The 22,548-nt window shown below is 38.3% G+C and overlaps 1 protein-coding gene across 1 annotated transcript in view; it reads right to left on the bottom strand.

The window, feature by feature from the left end:
* The window catches only part of LOC130575511 (dynein axonemal heavy chain 5-like), a gene marked incomplete at its 5' end in the record, with an annotated part of 119,836 nt that overhangs the window by 10,979 nt on the left and 86,309 nt on the right, over positions 1-22,548 (bottom strand). Inside the window, 5 exons of the mRNA XM_057369435.1 lie at positions 4,728-4,860; positions 12,310-12,498; positions 17,057-17,404; positions 18,578-18,699; positions 20,307-20,574. Of these exons, the coding sequence (XP_057225418.1) occupies positions 4,728-4,860; positions 12,310-12,498; positions 17,057-17,404; positions 18,578-18,699; positions 20,307-20,574 (1,060 nt within the window). The remainder of the gene's footprint in view (positions 1-4,727; positions 4,861-12,309; positions 12,499-17,056; positions 17,405-18,577; positions 18,700-20,306; positions 20,575-22,548) is intronic.

Genomic DNA, 22,548 nt, shown 5'->3' with positions numbered 1-22,548 from the left:
CATGTTTTATTTGTAGACTGGTATTCTCTCCAGCTGCATCTAACCTTTGCCCCTTTTCTGTTTTCTCTTTGTTTCTCACCTTCCTTTTCTCGTGCAGAATCCTCTGATTTAATTCTTCAAGTCAGAAGAGATGAGAGGCACTGAGAAACTCGAGTTGCTGTATGCAATTTTTCATATAGAAGAGCACAGAAATCTTATATTGTCTTCAATGGCTAAATCCTTCAGTCAGAAAGAACACGATTTGCAAGTAACCATTAAAATTGTTCTGAAAATTTACCAGCTCCAGTACTAAATGCTCATGGCTGCACCCATCAAGCGACTGAAAACAAAAATTTTAAAGCAACAATTTGAAGATGGAAATCCACACATAACTCTACCAAAAAAGTAATACAAAACACTACCCTGAGCTAGAGTAATACAATAGGCAGATAAACTCCATTCTGCAGTTTGTCCTTAATGTGCAGTGTGTGTTTCCAAACAGTTGTCCTGGCTAGCATCATGGCAAGCATATGTGACACCTATTAAGAAATTCAGAAATGATGCACCACACTGTGAAAGGCAACAGGAGTCATTCTGGCATTCTTACCAGGATGAGAAGTAAATAATGGGTGAGAGCTGCTGGGCCAAGGGTAACTACACCACAAGACATGCTAGACTCATCCCTCCATTCCTCAAATGATGCCTCCACTGTTACATTCCATTAAYGTCTTCACTAAATGCTCTTAATAATTTTCAGATAAAATCCTCATCCAAAAATGATGATCCCTACAAGCCTCACGTACACACACACTGCAAGACTTTGCAAGGCACAAGCCCAGGATCCTTCAGTCCAAAATTCTACTACCGTTGTCAGCAAGCCAAACTAAARCTGTGTTAGTGTTAGCAATCTTATACCATTACGAGTCAAAATAGAACTTAGCCAGCCAGGGGGAATGAGTTCATATGTTTCCYTTCATGGGGAATTACCTTTCCTGTGCACTCTGGCAAGACTAGTTTCCTGAGTTTCAGTTTTTCACCATGTAGGTTAAAATAAATTAGTAGCTACCTCTTTTGGCTCTTTTGGACTTCATATATATCTCTCTTATAAGGTGCTACATACAATGAACAGAAATTCCTTGCAGCATCACGATGCAAACACTACTTTCAACTTTGTGCTGTTCTGAGTTGGAAAAAGTAGCGAATCTTTACCTCAGGCTTAACACACGAGTTTGTGTAGATGACATAAAAATCCTGCATGATTCCTACAACATGTGTAGAACTACATTGCCATAGAACTGCTGTATTTTTAGGAAATGTATTAGCAGGAAAAGGACTGCTGTCTCCTAACTCGGCAAATTTGGTACACACAGCAGTGGGAGGTCTATGATCATGTGGCACATATGTGACATGAAAAGACAAAAACAATCCAAGGTTTCTCAGATGGTCTTCACTTGTTCATGAAGTAGGCAGTATAGATCATTCCAAAGGTTTAGTTTGAAAATATAAAGCTGTAAAGTACCWGAAACCAGAGCCAAGTGGATGCWATTKTAKGACCAAAGTAGAATCTAGATATAAGTATAYGAGTTAAGCATTTGTTTCTTTCACWAGAAGCCCTTAAACACAATGKTAAGTGGGTTAAAAAGAATRGGGATTAAARTCAAACTAAAAYCTGTGCTTATTTCCATTGMCAAGGATTCGATACCCACTTTCAGTGCTACTACAAGTATGTTACGTTCATTCATGGAAAACACTCCCACAGAATCTCTCTTTTCACTTTCTTCACTAAGAGATGACACATCAGGGTGCCATCAAAATGCTTACCACTCTTATTCAGTGCATGGCGAAAAAAAAGAGAACACCACAAAACCCCTCAGACAGGCCACGTTCAAACAAACTCAACTCAAATAAACCTTTAAGGGGCTAGGAATAAGTGGATGGGTCATTAGATTTTACTGCATTTAGAGACACTAGTTTCACAAGTGGGAGAGGGGGCTTGAAGTACCCGCTCTACCATATGGAATGGGGGATTTGTGTTCTGTGCCAGAGGCTTCTACACTGCCAGAGGTAGAAAGCACAGGAACTCTACAGCTTGGACACTACCCTACCAAGAAAGGTCATCTTCTGATGGGGGTCCAGGATCTGCTGCTCACAACCCAGGATGTGGCTTTGTGTCCCAAGCCCCATGTCTCACTGCTCCTGGTCTCGGAAAAGATCTCTCTGTTTGGAGCATGGCTCCTATTTAGGTCACTYGAGAGGACAACCATCACTGCTGTGTTCTGATTTGGGGTGAAGCTCTGTATTATGCCAACTGTGAAATAAACTCTGGGCAATCAATAAGTAATTAAAGCAGAAGTAATGGCTGGGACAYAAGTGAGAGTACAAAGTGCAGCTACAATCTAATTACTACAGTTTGATCCAGAAAAAGTATCCCTCTGGGCAGCAGAATTTATTGGTGGAGATGCAAGCTTCTGGGGCATGTTTGCCAACAAGCACGTYGGACACATGCTGAGCATCCTCACCCCTCCCAAAACATGAGCACTGCTTAATCTGCCCTCTGGATAGAGGGACAAAACTGTCTGTGCTAATTCCTTCTACATCCCTCAGCAGGGTCGCCCTGAGGAGGGTTTTACATTACCTCAAATGTAACGTGGTGAGCAACATCAAAATGACAAGGGCCATCCATTCACATCCAATTGCAGAATCAGATATTCAGACTTCCTTTCACAAAGCTACATGATGCAACATAAAGATGCACTAAATTCTTAAAATACAACACTTATTTGAAAGTTTAGGGGTGTGCTGGAAAGTGTGTGCTGGGGCCTTAACAGGTCCATGAAGTCAAAGCCAAGGCAGATGTCAAAAAATCACATGACCTRTTTGAGCAGGCAGATCACTTTACCTCATTGTAAAGAAAAAGAAACATCTCAGATGACCTGAGATTGCAGTTGATTAGTTTTGAGCAAGAAACTAGTATGAGACAGTTTGGGGTTTTCCCTTTTGCTGAGGTAGAGTGCCTAAATGTTCTTTCCATCCCCTAATTAACAGTCTACCATGYGCACTTGATATAGCATGAACATGCCAGAAGCCATTAATTGTTATTGTTAACTATACATCCAATTTCATTTTCAGARAAATTTTTCACTATATTTAACTTGCCTGTCTGTAAGAAATTATGTTTTAGAGAATTGCATGGAAGCTACAACATTAACTTGATTAAACATCTGGCAGAGGACTGTGCCCACTGTGGAAYCGAATGTGAAGTGCAAATAAATTATGTTACTCATCCACCCCTCTGCAGAATATTATATATATTGAGAATTTAAATATATCTGTCACAATCAAGGAAAGATTAACACTTTCCTGGATGGAAAATATTATCTTTATTTACTTGAAGAGGGACTCTATTCACATATAAAAGGGAACTTTCAGCTCAGAAAGAGAGGACAATTTTTTTTTCCAGCTTGATCTTTGCATATGTTATTACAGGATATGAATGCTTATTAGCCTTGGGCACATTTATGAACTTCTTTCCTAGATTCAGATTATAGGCATGAGGCTTCWTAAAAATATATTGCTGTCTTAGTGTATCACACAAATGATAGGAAATAGTCCCTTTTGATTCTTATGTAATAAAAATACAAATCAAAAAAAAACTCCCCTCATGAAAGACATTGTCAAAAGACTAGAAAACACCAGTAAGACAGATTACAGTAATGCCATCAGCTATGTCAGAAGGGACCAGTTCTGAGGCATTCTGACCTGCTCCTTGTATGGACAGTTTGCTGTCTCAGATATTTTCTATTTCTCTGCCAGAGAATAGCAGACCTGGGTGAGAACTTAACCAGTAGAACTAACCCATTCCTGCTTMATTTTAATTTATTGTTAATTCAAGAAGATTGGCTGAGCAACAATATACTTTCCTTCCTGGGTATTTCAACCCTTGCAGATGAGCAAAATAGGAAGTGAATCCAAAAAGCGGGTGGTAACATCATTATCCCTTCTTTTTCCTCACTCCTTTTCTGATCAATTTTTCCACCTGCTTCTAGTTGCCTCTACTCTTGGTTTATTTTAACTTCATTCACCATTGCTCACTTTCAGCCAAATRCCCTTGTCTCTGAGAGGTACAGAGTGCTGTTGCCTGCCTCCTGTGATGCCTAAAAGAAAAACCCTCTCTCTCTTTTGACGGACACTGCCACTCACTTCAGCTTCCATTTAGAGAYACACCATTTGGCATAACCAGTTTCATAAAAATTTCAAACTTCACCTTAAATTAGAGTCTTTATCCCCTTGCCTCCTGAGTCCCCTGTCTCTYGATTACTTAGCAGCAACACTTCTACCTTGTTCTACATCATTATGCCCAAGCTTAATTTCATAAATTACTCTGGTACACGACCCGTGCACCTAATCACTCAATTCAGCTCCTCTGTAGGATCTGCTCTGTAGGATCCCAGAGAGAATACAGAAGTGAAGTAGYGCTGAGGGATGTGAACTGCAATAGTGGAGCACATGCATGCAGAATAAATTTAGGTGAAGTGTCATTAGAGATGCAATCAGGAGGTTTTAAGAACTAGGATTAGTGGCCATATGATACAGAGAGAGAAAAAGGAAAAACTATGGGATCRAAGGAACAAAAGAGAAAGGAAAGAGGGGAAATATTTATATAGTTATATAGTATAAGCAAYTGCTAGTAATAAATGTGCACCTTGATTATGGTTTTTATATTAAAAATATTTTTATCTGTAGCTTACCATCAATAGCCAATTTGAGATCAGTCAGTGTAGTTCGAACTCTGGACAGAACATGTTGCATGCGGTCGATTTCTTGACGGAGAAATATGTTCATGGGTTGAATAGCTCCCATCTTTTGAAGTTGGGCTTTCACCTAAAAAYGAATAGTGCAATGATTATAAAATCTGATCTCCTGTTTCCCATGCAGTAATTTTTGAAAGCAAAAATATTTTCAGAAAAGRAACTTTTTATGAACAGATGGCCATTCAAGTCCTGTGCCAACTGTAAGATTTAGCACACTGTGACTCATTAACTCACCAAAATGAGCTCCTTCATCATTCTAAGAAGGGAAAGTTCCCTCTTTTTGAAGGGACACAGCAGTTCCTTCTCTCCTTGTTAGGCTGCAGGGTCTTAGATCTTAAAATAAAAAAAACCCACCTGCTAAACAAAAGCATGTTTGAGAGTAACTTCTTCATATTCCCAAATTGTGCTAGGTGAACTTTCTCACCTTTTCTTGCCCTGCTGAGCTGAAATAATGCAACAAATGGAGTTCCACTTAGCAAGCACAACAAAATGTAAAAGCTGCTACTTTCAGTAGTATGTGACTCCTTCATAAGACAAGATGCTCATGGATACATTACTAGAGAGGAAATCTTGCCAGAAATAATACAGATGCCACAGAAATCTGTTGCACCATTATGTGCACCATTTTGCAAGTAGAAGCCTTTGGCCTTTTTAGTTTTTACGGATAACAGTTTCTCTCAAATTCAACAGAGAATTTTTTCAAAATGGAATCAGCTGTCGGTGTTAGTTAAGAACATTCATAGTAACAGTAGCAATAACATTCYCCATCTCGCTTTTGCAGATGATGTGCATGGAACGTGCTTCAGACATGCACTGCATGTTCCATGGACATCAAAGATCACTATACAGAGCAGTGCATTAGGGAGGGTTTAATGGCATCTGCAAAAGTCACGGTGCCTATACCTCACACAGTACCAGAATTCTTGACTTTTCAGACTTTCGAGTGTTTTTCCCCACTTTCAGAAAGCCAACAGCTCATATGTCTCATTGCATACACCTTTATGTACTCTACACATTTTATACAAATAATGTACATTACTAAAAATTAAATTCTTACACTGAATAGCAAGTGTCTGCAAGAGTAATACCATACAGCAGTTGATTAGTTATAATAACTAGTGTAAATATGGAAATGCTTTGACAATTTCCAAATCTCAAGTTTCACCTCCAAGTCCAATATAATACTCTTTCACAACTTTTTACACTATCCTGCTTGGGAGACAGCTATCAGCAAGGTTATACATCATATTTTAATCACAAGGACCCATGGGTTTGTCAGACAGAATGTCCAAGAAATAGGTGCCAGCCAATTATGCTAATGCTTTGCAGTGTGACAGTATATTTTACAGACTGAGTTAATRCRTTTTGCCTGTGAAAGAGAAAAAAAYACTAAAATCAGCTATTACAAAACTAGAGCTGAGACAAAAAAACTTTTTGGATAACCCACACAATAAAGTGTTCTGATTTATTTCATACAAAATCCAGGGAAAACTTGTGCTTTCTGAAAAATTCACARGAATTGGTAATTCTCCCTCTTGACRAAATTTTTCAGAATACTTAGAAGTCTAGTGCATACCACTAATAAGAAATGAATTATGCAGAATATAGTCTATGCATTTTATTCTTTAAATAAGAAACACACTTTTTATTTCTAATCTAAAAAACATGTGTTTCTTTTGGGGATCACTTAGGGAAAGAATTTCTCCCATTTGAGGAAAATTAGTATGAAAGATGTTGTTAAAGGGGTTATTTTCCAAAATATTGATACTTATGAATCTGCAAAGAGGAGATGAAATAAGGATTCTAAAACATTACTGCACTGATAATTGTGCAATTTAACTAGTGAATTCTCAGAATTTACACATTCTTCTGATTTACTTTTATGYACCTACAAAAATACCTATAATAGTTTGAATAATGGAGACAACCAAAAAAGCAGAAATTTGCTAATTCAACCTAGACATGTTCACAGCACTCAGTTTGGAGAGCCAAGCATAACCAGGTATCAAAACTGAAAAAAAAAAATTACATACTTCTTACTTTATTGTATACAAATCAATCCTGATCTGTGGTGAGACTTTTTGGGTATACCTTAGAGCATTTCCTGGAAATCTTGCTGCTAAGATTCATTTTAAATACAAGCTGTGAGGTATGATTAACAAGTTTTGTATTAGAATTCTTATCAAGCAGATGACTTATATTCAGTGCTGTATTTATTATGACATAAAGAGACGCATACCAACTCTCAGAAAAAAAAAAACCCTCAAAAGAAAAAAACTCATTAACCAAAATAGATTTTCTGAGATTAATATACTAATTCCATAAAGCCCACTTACAACATCTCCTYTTCATTATGCAAACAGCTATCATATAACATAAAACAATGTGATTTAAGAAAGGAGCTGCTAAAATCATAATCTTAATAGCTCTGTCTACATGATTTTGCAACACATATCTYTGCTATGTCAGACTCCTCTACACATATTTCTTAGCTGTCCCCAGGTCACCAGTTTCTTTGTCACCACATATTTTATAGGACTATCAGTAGAAAAGTAGSTGCTGAACTCATGCCATGACCATTGATCAAGCTCCTGTAGTAGTGACTGCCTGTKGTTTTCAGTAAATGCTATTATTTTMAATMAGACTTAGTTACYTGCTACATTCTTTGTCAGCAGAAATGGGAACTCCATCATTCTGTAGATGGACAAGCCAAAGATCTTTTCATGGCATGCCAAGGACCCCTTCCTTGTTGTCACAAGGAAGCAGTCAATGAAAAATGTAGAAAATAGAGGAAGCTCCAGAGCTGGATGACCACCATATCTGATAGTGTTGATAACTAAACCAGATGCACATTACAGAATCATCTATGTTAGTGTTTCAGTTCAGACCCTGATTTTTTTTTTTTTTTTATTTTGGGGATTTTTTTGTAGCAAAGAATCTGCACTAAAAATTAGATTCCAGGCACACAAAGGTCTTAGCTTCAAATTAAACTAACCCAAAAGGTGTGCTTCTGGGAGCCTAAGGTATTTCAGCCACTAATGGGTTCAGCCTACAGGCCCAGACTAGAGTTGGACTAAGGCAAATTCCCCAGTAAAATATCTAATGAAGGCCCAGGGTCCTCAGACAAACTCCTATTTCCATGCAATGCTTGCTAATGTGGCCATAGCCTTAGAGGAATTACAGCTAAATCAATACTACAAAAAATATTTAAGGAAAAAAAACCCACTTCTACTTGCTATTCCCTAGAAGACTGTTTTTCAAGCAGTAAGGATCATTTTCATTGTAAACTTCTCTGTGTGACAGGCTGACATTTATCCTTGCACCTGTCTTCACTCACGTGGACTGACTGGACCTAATCATTTTACCACTAATCTCCCTGAAACCTGTGAGGCGAGACCCAGAAGCAAAAGGGGTCATGAAAGAGRAATTCTTACTCAGAGAAAAATGAGGACAGTTTCAGGTCAGGAGGAAGGTTCATTTTGCTTTTCCATCACCTGTGTCAAACCACAGATTTAGAAAGCAAGCAAAGACGACTTGTTTTGTTTCTACTTTTTTGGGTAAATTACTTGACTGGTGAGAAGCATTACAAGAACACAGCAACAAAAGAAGCAGATATATCGTGGGGTAAAATTGTTGCCCTGTTTTGAAAGTTGATGAGACTGAAGTCATTGCCGAAGGTTAACAATTGAGAAATGAAGGSCTCTCTGACAGCCTGAAACTTCTCTGGATTCACAATGTATCAAGAGAAAATACAATCCGGAGCTCTGAATGTCAGCAAATAATTGGTTTTGGTACCATCTGTCCCTAACCCRGTCTGTTGGGATTGTAGCTCTGTGCAAATTCACTCCACATTTTCCAAAGGCAGCCCCAAGAACTGATCAAAGGTAGCAAAGGCACCTGCCACTTTCCCTGAAGAGAATTTGCTTTTAAATACCTTCATGTTTCCTAAATTTTTTGTTCCTTTTCTCTACTGATAGTATCTCTATACCTGGATTTTCAAAGAGTAACATGTCATGGCATTACTGGAGCACAACATTATTCTAAAAGCAAACCCAAGCTGCACAGCTTTCTTTTTTTTTTCTTTGTTTTCCAATAAGGCATGCATRCAATCTCTTTTTCTGACACATTCCCTCAGTCTCTTAGAATTTAGGATATTGCTTTTATTTGTYTCAGATTTGTTAACTGATCTAGTATGTAACAATGTCCTGAATGACCAAATGTTGACTTAAATTGACAAACAACAGAACTCATCTCATTCTCTTTTCTTCCCCAGACATTGCAGGAAGTAATTACATAATCCATTTCTCTCCTTAYACTTGCAAGCATAATTTCATTTGCCATATTGTAGCTTCTGCCAAATTTTGTTGCTTCTTCCCTCAGAGACTATCTAAACTCCCCCTTCTTTTCTGCTCTGATTAATGAAATTTTTGGTTATATGTGAGTGAGCATAATATATTTTTTTATTTTGGTATTTTAGGCATTTGGGTCTGGAGCTTTTTTCAGTTTATGAAAACTTCCATTAAAAAAACAAAATAGCTTTCTTTACAGCTCACTCCAGCCATATCCATGCTTTCTAAGAGGTTCCAGAAAAATGGACAGTTCGGATGAGAAACATATTTGATATAGATTTTTTCTCTTATTGTATAGATGTGGCCACACTCCTGGCACATAAACAACACAAAAGATGTGGAACTAGGCARTAATGTCAGAAAAGGGAAATTCCCCTTTCAAACAAAGAAAGAATTTGTAAAGATCAAATCAAGTTCTAAGATGTAGAGAATGAGARAAGCTCAAAAATGTAGAGAAAGAAACAAAGGGTAAGTTCACTAGGCAAACAGAAGAAATATTGAAAAATCAGGGACCAGAAGAAACAGCACCAAATCTTGTAACGCTGCAGAAGTAAAATCTGAAGTTGTAGTGCAGCTAAGRATGCCAAGGAAATGTACAGAGGAATAAAACATTAGCAACAACAAACTCTTGGAAAATGAACAGAAATTACTAGATSGTCAGAGCAAAGGAGTAACTATCATGTTACAGAAACAAAGCATAATTTTTTGATGTTTCTGTGGAAAAGTACTGTGTCATCCATCAGTAATGTGGACTGAAGGAAAAGCATGTAAACAGAGTGGTATGATTAATCAGAATGAAGTGYACTTTACAGATCAAGATGTACAGAGCCTGAGAAAACTAGACATACCCAGGAAGAGGCAGCATCTACCATTACTGAGCTCAGAAAGGATCTACAAGAAAAACCTGAGGAGAAAGCAGATCCAATAATGCATCCTCGGTACAAACTGAAATCTCCTCAGTTGAATCATAAGTGGACAGCTGCCAAGCAAATTGAAGCACAAGAAGTTTCCTTTGAAGCTCACAGAAGCTGTAAGAGAAAGGGTACAGAAGCAAAGAAATGTTAATTCTGAGCATCATTGTAATGATGATTGCTTATCAGAAAATAAAACCCCTCATGTATGATTGGCAGATCATGAGAAAAGATAATAGTTTGTCACACTACTTGATGAGTGAGAGAGCAATGACAACAACTGGTGGGAATTTTTTTTTAATACAGTCACATRGAAAAGTATGCATTATACCCAAATATAGCAGTAAAATAGAGAGAGACAAGTTAAGAGTGAAGGATGGAATGTCAAAAAACCCCTTCCAGACCCTTTGCCTTAAACTACAGCCCCTATGGCTCCAGAACTGGCTGTCCCCAAAGCTAAGACTTGAGAAAGTGACTGAAAAGGGGAGACCTCCTCTACTTGTGGTTTTTATGCATAACCTGAGTGAATAAACCAAGTAGGAAAGAAAGTGAATGGGACTAAGATTAAACAGAAGAAATTCCAGAGAAAAACAGTATTAGTTCAAACCATTTTGAAGTGAAATTACGATTAAATAAGTGTGTAAGCATTTCACATGACTAAAAGGCACTGCACAGATTTCCCAGGAGTAAAACCTGAGGTTAAGACTGGTCACAATATAAAGTGCAAGAAAGTACTACTGATGTTTTCCAAGGATCACAAATTCCTCAGGAGGAAGAAGGTTGGCAGTTTAAMAAGGGAATAAAGAAATAATCCTATGGAGGATTTCATAAGTATATTGTGAAAACTTAGCTTCATAAACATATCACAAATATGGCAAAAGCATAGATGCTATCCAGGCATTCAGTATTTTACTGCTACTGTAAATTGAGGAAAAAAAATTGAAAAAAAAATAAGGAGCTGAATGAAACTAGAAGAATCTAGTTCCATAACAAAGCTTTACTCTGATTGGAAGAATAGGGGAAGAGGACTGAGAACAATTTAAGGTGTAAATGATAGCTTTCGATCCAATGTTCAAATTATTACATTTATTAAATTATTAATTATTATCATTAAACTTACGAGATGTCATTTTATTTTCTATTTCTAATATTTATTTACTATTAAATAATAATAGGAAAAGTAGAAAACTGACTTCATTCTTAATCAAATTCTACAAATAAATTGTTTATATTCTATCACTGAGAATCACTCAATAAGATGATGACAAAAAGGAGAGACACAGGCAGGGATGGATGGAAAAATAATAATGTGGAGAGAGATATTAGGAAACTTCACCAAAAAAGTTGCAGACTGCACGTAGCTTGACAACAGGGGAATGGAAAGAGAAGTTCTGAGTTGAATTATGACAGCAGAGAAGTGGCTATTTATACAAGATATATTAAATCTGAGATTAATAGTAGAAGAGAAGACAGGAAATATTGCCAGGGCCCTGAGACTGTTTGTTGTTACTTAGGTGGACATTCTAAGCTGGCCAGAGAAGAAAATAAAGCATACATATTGAGCATTTTACAAGCTTGAACTACAACTGGAGGGAAAAAAAAAAAAAAGCATACTCAATGCAAAACAGAATGGTAAATAATAAAATCATGGAAACGAAAGGTTTTCAACGCTTACTGTTCATGAAACACTTCATGAACAAAGCAGCAGATTTCTGGCTTCACTGCCAAAGCAGCAGATCCTACTTATAAACTGATGCAAGAGTATCTGTGCTGGATTTTTCCATTTAATGGGACTGTTAATTAAAATGCAGGAAAATATAGACAACAACACTTCTTATGGCTCAAACTCAAAAAAATTGGGAGCATGAAAAGGGCAGTGAAAAAACTCACTCTTCATCGTGGTGGTGTCATAATGGGAGCAGGTAAATTGAATGCTGGAACCTCTACAGGACCACCAGTCCTTCAGAAAGAGGCACCGGGCTCCTTCTGTAAGCTGCTAAGGAAGGTAAGTGCTTTCTGAAGCCTTTAATGGCTTTTCTGAGTTAAAGTCACTAATTAGTGGACTGTGGCATTTGAAATATGTTTCTAATGCAGGAATATTTCAGATAATAAACCAAAACAGACWTAGAAAACCCTATGCATAATTTTCAGAGTTTTTTAAAACATGTCAGTTAAATTTAAGAAGCATAATGAAACTCATAAAACACAAATGTACATACATGCATCCATAAAACATCTGTTTTATGAAGYAGCACATACCTCATGAGGGTTATAATCTGCAGGTAACTTCTCYAGCATCTCATCAGCAAGACGCTGCACCACTGCTTCCCGTGTTTCTCCTCCTGTGGTACTGCTGTCCTTGGGCTGAATGCTCACTATGGTACTAAAAGTCTCATTAGCCAGGTTGGTCTGGTAAGTTATATCTGCATTAGGGTGAAGTCCAAATACCTTTAAGGAAAAGGTAAAAAAAAATAGGAGGGGGGAAAATGTGATTTGTCTTCTAAAAGTATACACCATGAAAGAATGCATAAAAATGGATAAACAAGGAAGAAAATTCTCAGCTCTATAAAACAATAGATATGAACAGGTCAGTGGAAGTGCTTCCATTTCACTGGCCAAGGACTAAAACCAAATTACACAATTAAAATCAATTAACATAGGCTGCATACACAGAAGTGTTTTCATTTATATGAGGAGGGCACTTTTTAACTGATTCAATTATCTTCACATGGATCATGCTGTGGAGGGCTCTCAGGGGGTGAGAACAGACTCCTTGCCATTGATTCAGACCAGAGCTGGTTGGAAACATGTCATATGTGGACACTGTCCCCTTAGAACTAGCTCTTTATCTCTATGGGTCTATTGCTGATGTACCAGCACAAGCAGATGCCCCTAATTATGAGACCAGTCAACATTTCTAACATGTTTTGCTTTACTCAGTCTGTTAGGGTTACAAGGCATGTAGAGTGGTGAATAAAATACTGCCCACATTTGAAGTACCCTAAGATGRTGATATATTTAGGATATTTTATGGTTTAGCTATTTTTGGTTGAARTTTCCCCTTCCTTATTTCTCCTTCTCCTGAAATTGAATTATATTAAGATACAGCTAGCAAGAATTACTGCAAAGCTGCCCTTTGTCTGAATGATAATAGCTTTTTCAGAAACTTCCACTGAAATATCAGTAAGTCTATAATTGTCAGATTGACAACTGTAACTCTTCTCCAGGAGGGATTGTATGTAGTGTGGCTTGTTTCACGAGCCCTCATTTAATTATAGATATTACATATYTGTTACAGACTTTGAACCACTGATCTGACAATGAGGAAGGCTTGCCCTCTAACTGAGCACAAAAGCCAAGCAATCTTCCTTTTTTTCTCATTTTTCACATTTTTTCATATATTCGGTTTCCATATTTTACATTAGAATTGGTACATTGCAAGAAGACACTTCTAGAAACCAGTATTTACATGGTCTGAGGACAGCATAAAAAGGGTCATTTAATATTGTTATACTTGCAAATCTAGAAACTCAGAGACAAATGGCTGCAGTGGTGCCAGAGCCAGCAAAGCTGCTCTGATTTACACCACTTGGGGATCTGACCCTTACAACAGCACGAAGAACACAGTGCAGACCTAATACCACATTTGAGAGAGAGAGTGACTGCAGTAGCCCACAATTAGATTCCAGATAGGATTTAATGTTTTGAACATAGTGGTTTACTCAAACTGAATATTTAGAGCTGTGGAAAGTGAAAATACCAGCGCACTTTATTACACTCATATTCTACATGGAAGGAACTACATTTTTGAAGATACACTCCTTTCTGCTTTTGCTCATACACAGTGAAAGTTTATTTAGTTTTTCTCCAGCCAATTTTGTGGCAATATTACAGCCCAAGTTAACACCAGAAAGATTATCCTTCTATATCTGTGAATGTAAATTGGAGTGCTAGTCCAAGGGCTAATTTAAACATTCGAGCAATATTAACAAAAACAGGGAGACATGGGAAAGAGCTCTGGTCCTATGGTTTAAGCAAGTGATGTATGAAGAGAAAAGAAACCACTGGGTGGACCAGTTTTCTGAATGTCCTGTATATTAATTAAGGAGCCAAATCTCTCATTCTTTTTGACCCAAAATCTCTGGGAATGTTGTTTAAAAAGAGAATGTTGGATTCTGTCTTTCAGGGGGTTTAGCCCTATGAATCCTCAAAACCAGTTGCTAAAGCTACACACTCCTCTGAAATCAATTCTCAATCATCCCCTCCTCAACTGGTCCGGGAGTAGAAATTATAACAAAAAGTCCATGGTCTGAGATAAGGACAGGGAGAGATCAATCACCTGTTATCACCACAGGCAAAACAGACATGACTTGGGGAAGTTAATTGAACTTATTAGCAATCAAATCAGAGTAGGATCATGAGAAATAAAACCAAATCCTAAAATCCCCTTCTTTCCAGACTCAACTTCATTCCCAAATGCTCTCCCTCCCTCCTAGAGCAGCACAGGGAGACAGGGAATGGGGAACAGGATTTGCAGTCAGTTCATCACATRCTGTCTCTGACTCCTTCCTCCTCAGGAGCAGGACTCCTCCCATTCTTCCCTGCTCCAGCGTGGAGTCCCTACCACATAAAACTGTCCTCCAGGAACCACAAAGGACTGTCCTCCAGCCCACTCCCATGGGCTGCAGTTCCTCCTGAGCTGCTCTGGTGTGGGTCTCTTCCRCAGGGTGCAGACTTTCAGGAACAGACTGCTTCAGCATGGATCACCCATGGGATCACAAGCTCAGCCAGCAAATCTGCCCCAGTGTGGGCTCCTCTCCCCAGAGGCCACAGGTCCTGCAGGAACCTCTTCCAGCATGGACTTCCCACAGTGTCACAGCCTCCTTCAAGCATCTGCCTGCTCCAGGGTGGGGTCCTCCACGGGCTGCAGRTGGATCTCTGCTCCAAGGTGGACAGACATCCGTGGGCTGCAGGGCCACAGCTGCCTCACCCTGGTCAGCACCACGGGCTGCAGAGGAATCTCTCTCCTGCACCTGCAGCATCTCCTGCACTTTCTTGGCTGATCTTGGTGACTGCAAAGTTGTTCCTTTCACATATTCTCACTCCTCTCTCTGACTGAAGGTTCATGTGCAGGTTTTTATCCTTCATAAGCGCATTATCCCAAAGGCACTGCCACCTTGGGCTCAGCCTTGGCCAGCAGTGGGTCCGTCCTGGAGCTGGTTGGCTTTGGCCCTGTCCGACATGGGGGAAGCTTCTGGCACCCTCTCACAGAAAGTCACCCCGTAGCTCCCTRCTACTGAAACCTTTCCATGCTAACCCAATACTCCAAGTTCAATTGCCCTCCTCAGAAGCCAGTGTTCATTCTTCTCAGAGGATGAAATTTCATCGAAAGAGCAAGGATACATCAAGCAGACCAATTCAATCTTTCTTTCTTGACTAAAAATGGGAAAGGAATGAATCMAGGATACTAGCACAGTATCCTTTGTGAAATGAAGAAGATTGGGAGATAAAAAGGTTAAAGGTTTTCAAGAGCAATTTTGACAGGTTTTGAAACGACAGAAGAAAGTCATAGCTTTCTTCCTAATAAGTGAAAATGTGAAGGACAAAAAGATGTTTGCATTCCTGGACTTGCTCCTATTTACATAAAAGCCAAAGGTAAAATTCCCATATCTCAAACCATACATACAGATTTTTTACAGGCATCTGAAAATACATTGCAGCATTGTGAGATAGGTTCCCAAGTGCTTAAGAAAGCAGATCCAGAAAGCAGCACCTGATAGAGCCAAGGTTCATACACTGCTAGGAAACACTTCATGAGCTGGGCTCAAATATATCCCACTGATGCATTATTGTGTCTGCATTTACTCTCCCTCGGAAAATGCCTTTGCATTCTGCTTTCACTGTCTTCAGAGAGTCAGAACTTTCAAAGCTTATTTTATGACCTTGGAAACTTCTCACCCTCTAAGCCATCACATTGTCAGTATGTGAAAACCAGTTTTTTTCTGTTCTGTTCTGTCTATTTAATTTTAATAGAACTTATTTCCAATGGCATTCATCAACTTAATAGAAATGAGACAAAACTCCAGACCATTCACATCTGTTTCAATTTTCCAGAACATTCTCTTTGGTTTCAGTTTTAACTAACTTCATCATGTTTGCCTGTACTGGAGGGAGCAAAAAAGTCACCATCCTCCAATCACTGTGACCTCTGCAGTACGCACATTAGATCATRTAAAGCTGGTTGAAACCAGCCCTGCACCCTACCCCATCAATTCATGACAACATTCACATCTTTCTGTTGTCAAAATGGAATAAATTCCCAATTACAACTTGCAAAATGAGACCACAGGGCTTTTTTACTTTCATTATTTCTCAGATTGCATGTCTGCTCAATCCCATACAGAATTGTGAAATCACTAAATAGGTTGGTTTGGAAGAGACCTCTGAGGGTCATCTAATCCAAATCACCCGCTCAAGCAGGGTCAGCTAGAGCAGTCTGTCYGGGACTGTTGGGATTTCAATGTCTAAAAAGATCAAGACTTCACAAAATCTCTTGGCAAACTGTTCCAGTGTTTGACCACCTTCACTTAGAAAAGTGTTTTCTTGCTCTCAGATGGAATTTCCTGGCATTTAATTTATGCCCATTGCCTCTTGTCCTTTCACTAGCTATTAGCAAAAAGATTCTGGCTCCATCTTCACATCAGTCCAACTGGTTTTTATACACATTGATAAGAGTGCTTGAACCTTGCTGTATCCACCTTCCAGCAGGTAATTGCGGTTGTTAAAGTCCTCCATGAGGAGCAGGGCGTGCGAATACGAGACTTTTTCCAATTGTTAGAAGAAGGCCTCATCTACCTCTTCCAGAGGTAGAGTCAGMAGATCTACACTGAATACCCACTAAAATGGCCCACGAATCTTGACCCATACATACACAATTCTGAAAAAAATGCCCTTATTAAGTTATTCATCTGACAAAAGTTCCCTTTAATGTATTGAAATATTTTACCTCCGGCGTATCAGTCACTGGCAATTGCTCTATGTACTGGAGATAATCTTCCACTGTATTCCCTTTTGGAATGACATAACCTTTGTAGAAACAAAACTTTTCAGTGAACATGTGCTCTCCAAACCACACTCTTGCATAAGTATTCAGCAGTGCCTTGTCGAGGTCATCAGTCACCCTGCCACCATACTGCACTTCTCCGAGCATGTAGCGAACGCAGCTCCAGTTCACTCCRTGTTTAACACCCACATCATTCAAATGGTTCTGAACGAATTGCACACTGGCTGTGAAGTCTGCCTGATTAAATTCRTAGGGAATATTCCAGCCCAATGGGCCAAACTTTCGTCTTTCCTGTAAAATAGTTAAAGGTAAAAGACTGATTGATTGTTATTCTGAAGAAAACTTAAGTGCAGAAGAATATGTGAAATATGCTAAGAATGCAGTAGTCCAGCTGGAACTTTAAAAAAAAATTGAACACACACAAGGCCAAATGCTTGATTAATTATCTAGTAACTAAATATAAAGAATAGGAATATTAGAATTTTTCACAAAAAAACCCAACACTCTTTTTAAAGTATTTTTTAAAATCTCTGATTCTAGAATTATAGATTTTAAATTTCAAAAATTAAGCTACTGTGTGAGGCAAGGGTGTCCAAACTCATCAGCCATGATCATTGCATGTGGTCCTCCTATGGGCTAGATATATCCCTATCACTGCTGTCTCTACATGGTGCAGATTCAAGTAGGGAAAACTGCTCTTTAGTGAATCATTTACAGACTCAGCAGGCAGCATATARCTGTTAGGGCAATACCTGGTAATGGCAAATTTTTAATTTCCACCAAGGAAGAAGTGACACCAAAGTGACACAAAGAAAAGCATACCACAGGCTTCTACTGGACCACAATATATCAGATAGTGGGTGCCACAGAGCTAAATTAACCAGGTTCCAAATATAAACTAAAGATACTGCAAAATCTATCGAAAGGATGATGAAAAGTTGTGGTTAATCCATAAAGCACTTTCTTTAATGGAACTCCTGAAAGTCAAGACCCAAAACCTACTTTCATTTCCTCCTACAGRTTTCAGAACTGAGAGGATTTATATTCACCCTTTTATACGTTCCCATTGTGAATGTAGTAGTTTAAGACTATGGTTTTCCAAACCATAAATTGTAAATTTCTTTAAGGTTTTTATGATTTAAAATATTTGTAAAAGTTCAGTTAGTTGAAAGACAGATCACACAGTCATTGCCCAAGACTTTAATAGAACAGCACTCTAATTGATCAGTGCTAGATTGTCCTTTTTCCCCCTCTGAAATATTGTCCCTTTTGGAGGTACACGACCAACATGAGCAAAATTCTAAGTTCTAACACARTTTCAGTAATAGAAATATGTTCTTTTCTTTCTTATTTTGTGTTAATTTACCAGCATGAGACTTCYCTTTAAAAATGTTTTTCATTTAATAACAAGGTTTATTAATAAATTAAAYATGGCTTTATGACATAATAAATATATTTTTAAACCTGAACAGTTGTGTGAAGAAATGCTACAGCATATAGCAATGGTTTCCACTGTGACATTTTGCTCGCTTCTAGCAGMTCCTGTGTAACAGCTGAGTATGTTCGTTTTAAGCCAGCTTTCACACCTGGAAAGTAAGAATAAAAATGTAATATAGTAAAAAAAATTAGTATGAAACTCCTAAGTCCAATTTCTATTAAGCAGAATTCTCCATTCCAATTTGGAGTATCATTTACTTATACATTAAATAATATCTTAGAATCAATTGTCTGTTCAGATAGTCATAGCAGGCAAACCTCAGTAACGTTTTATTTTAGGTAGATAACACACCAAATTCATTTTAAGCCTAAGAAATTAAATTAAATAATGGATTCTAAAAGTTCCCAATAACAACTGAAATATAAACATAATTGTTGAGCAATTATATGGCAATAAAAAAGACACCTGACATCATATGAAATGTAGCACTGGGTATCCAAGAGTTTGTTTTTATATTTGCTTAGAAAATCAGATTTTAGCTTTACTTAACGTAATTTTCTTTAGATTTGATTCCTGAAAAAAATCTCAATATTTTGTATGAAAGTTCTCCATCYGACCTACAGGCACCAAGGTGACAAGATGAGAACCTAAATTCATAGTGGACATACTAATACTTTGGGAGGCTTGTTTGAGCACTGACGTTTCATATCCCAGGAACAGCTTTAGGCAGTTGATACTGATATGGCCTCAGCTCCCATGGAATACATAAACTCCACTACTCCCAGATGTTTTCAGGCAGTGCTACTCAAGCATCTTCTGCCTTGGGCAGACAACCCGAGCATGAGTTACTGACATCAGGTCCCTCTCATGATGCCTTCCACCTAATCAGCTTCACACAAGCCAGGGGAGATTTCAAGTGCAGTGAATAGATTGTCCAAGTCAACCTACTTCCTATGACACAATAAAAGTACTTCTRCTTTGTTTGTACTTCACAAAGGTCCTGTTGAACAACATTCAAACAAATAGCTTTTCAGAATATTGAAAGGGTTTCATAAGAGGGTCCCAAAATTAATCAAATCTTATCGCAGGACAGTCTTAGAAAACTAAAACTGTCTATATTTCATCCTGACTTAAATTGTTACACTGGGCTCTTTTTCTGCCACTAAATGAAAGTTGCTAATTTGCTATTATTTCTAAAACAGCCTCTCGGAGGTATAGGTTGCTACCATTAAAATGATTAGGAGGGGACCAYTGTGCAATAAAAAGATGCTGAGCACTGATTTAAAAAGGGGAAGAAGAGAAGAGGAAAAAGTAAGAAATTCTTAACAGCAGACTGACTACCTGCTCTTGAGATGGAGTATAATGCTGAAACAGCATGTTCAAAGGAAGTTATATACTGAAATAAGAGGTTTAAATGTCTGAAGCTTTAAATAGGACCTTGGATTAAAAACTCTCCGTTCCTACTGACATCATCAACYGAAATCAGTGGCAACACATATATATAATTAAAGGAAAACTGGGGGCTTAGGGGCCCASAAAACATGAGATGAACATCTGAACATGAGGAAACATCCTGGAAGTGGGAAAAGATCTGGATGTAGGGAGGTGCATGGARGCCCAGAAGACCAGGGGATGCCCTAGGTCAGTAATGTCCAAGGCTGGCAGTTGCAAGAAGCTGCACAGTGAGACCAACATTCTGCCCAACCTTCCTGGAACAGCAGCAATCTCTCCAGTGGGAAGGGAAATCATTCCTACCTTGAGGAGGTTCATTGGTAAATTTTATAGAGGACTGTAAAAGGCTAATAGGAAACTCTGGGTGAGCCTCTGTAGTGATCCAGGTTCTGAAATCTTCACTCATAGACTCTTTTGTTGTGATGGTGTCCATTAATTCATCAAGAAATTCCAAGCCAAGGTGGCAGTTCTGTAAAAGGAGCCATCCTCCCTCTTGCATGCACTGATTCAACAGGTGCCTTGCATGGACTTCCTGGCCCTGACCCATTGAGATGGCACGACATGGAATGTTCTGAAAGKAAAAAAGAAAGTTTAATTTTCATGKAGTTACTTAGAATTATATGTGATGTGTTTCTTCCGTAGATCCACATGTTGTGTTATTCTTCCACAAAGAAAACCATTCATTATCAATGGAGACATTATATTAAAACAAAGTAAAGAAAAAAAAGTAAAAAACAAGCAAAACCCTTCAAGTTTTTCTTATCTTTCACATGTTGGAAGAAAACAACACCCACTGGAAATATTTTTTTTTTGCTGGTCTAACAAAGTCTATAAGATAAGACATCTGAAATATTTTTCCATCCTTTTCCAAATAAAGCAAGACSTAAACATAGCCTGACCATTCTTTTTCCTATGATGTGGACTATCTTGAGATGGACAGATATCAGAGTTTCAGATAATAAATAAAGCAGAGAGTGGACCAAACAATTCTGGTGAATTTTTACTGTCTGAACATATTTATTTCATTTAAAAGAGAACAGACAACGAAGCAAGTAGTGCAGGAAAGACTGGTTCACATTTAAGCATTGCTCAGGAAACATCCTGTACTGTTAAATGGCAGCTGTGGAGCCACTGATTCAGAGAATTCTGGTTTGGTGATCTGCCAGCCCYAGCAGATCTAGAGCAGATCTAGGTTCAGAAGAGACAAAGCTTATAAATTCAAACATAAGAATTCTAGAATTTTATGGTGTTTTCCCCAGAAGCTCCGGGAGAGTAAAGCCAGTTGTCCAGAAAACCAGAAGATGATAAAAGCTCTCACAAGGGAGTCTAAAAAAGATAAGGCTGAGCTCAGGACCATAAAGCCTGTTAGTAACAGGCAGGCAGATCCTCTCTTGCTTATTGTTCTTGCTACTCTYCATCTTTTAAAGTAAGTCAGGCTCAGGCTGGCTGCCTGACTCCTGCCAGGGAAAACCAGAATTGTCAAGCCCAGTTAAACTTATTATTCTGCATGTATGWTGAGGAAAAAAGAATTGATGAAAAAAAACCTTTTATTTCTTGGACAGTTTCATGTTCAAGAACTACAGATGAGTATCCCTCATGCAGCGAGCAATAAGCTGCATAAAAACTTATCAATCTGGGCCTGTGTTCAGCTGGCTGAGAGTTACAAAGGTTAATCCTGACCTCTACAGCTACTCAGACTGTCTCACTGTGAAACAGAAAGGAAAGAAGACATGCACTCCAAAACAGCGTGGAGGAAGCTGCCCTACTTTTGCAGGAGAAGAAGGTCAAGCATATGGACACAARCTGCGCTGGGTCATTTGGCCGTAGGGTCAGAGAATGGGCCCTGACCTGATTTTACAGAACAGTATAAATACAGCTGCTCTATGTGATCCCCTGTATGCTGGCAGGATTTGAGGAGACGAGAATGCCAAAGATAAGAAAGCAGTTAAATCCTACTCTCAGGTCAGTGAAACCTGAAACTGTAGCTAAAAGCAAAGCTGAACAGCCTGTGAAGTTGGTTATGTGCCAGAGGAGCAAAACACCTTTTCTTTTCTAAGATGAATCTRGGTACAGCTAGCACTCCCATAAGTCAAAGGTGATGAGTAAGAGTGCATGAAGATTCAGCAGGTATATTATTCTCTAATAAAGCATCTTCTCGTAATTTGCTCTTCTCAGCAGTGTTACCTCTCAAATGTACAATCATTAAAGGTTATAGAAACACCATGAGAAGGAAAAAAAAATTTCACTATGAGTTGTCCTCATTTTACTCCTTCTGAAAGAGCTCTATCAAAATGTCTGCATACAGAACAYTTCTTTCAATAGTGAGTCATATCAGCATATCTGTGTCATCCTAATATATTGCTATCCAGATGAAAAATCTGGCATTTTTGTCACTACAGTGGCCCTGAAAGTTCTGTTGAAGGTTCTGTGCATCATTCCCTAAAAGAAGAAACTATCTCTACCATCGAAAAAAAAGATCTGATTTTAATGSAGTCAAAGTGCTGGCATAAAAAACTTCATTTTAATCCTGAAAGTTAATTTTTCA

The sequence above is a fragment of the Malurus melanocephalus genome, unplaced genomic scaffold, assembly GCF_030028575.1.
Source record: "Malurus melanocephalus ecotype Western Australia unplaced genomic scaffold, MMel_1.1 scaffold_110, whole genome shotgun sequence".
Classification (NCBI taxonomy): Eukaryota; Metazoa; Chordata; class Aves; order Passeriformes; family Maluridae; genus Malurus; species Malurus melanocephalus.
Note: the sequence above shows the minus strand (reverse complement) of the source record. Positions and strands in the feature narration are given on the sequence as shown.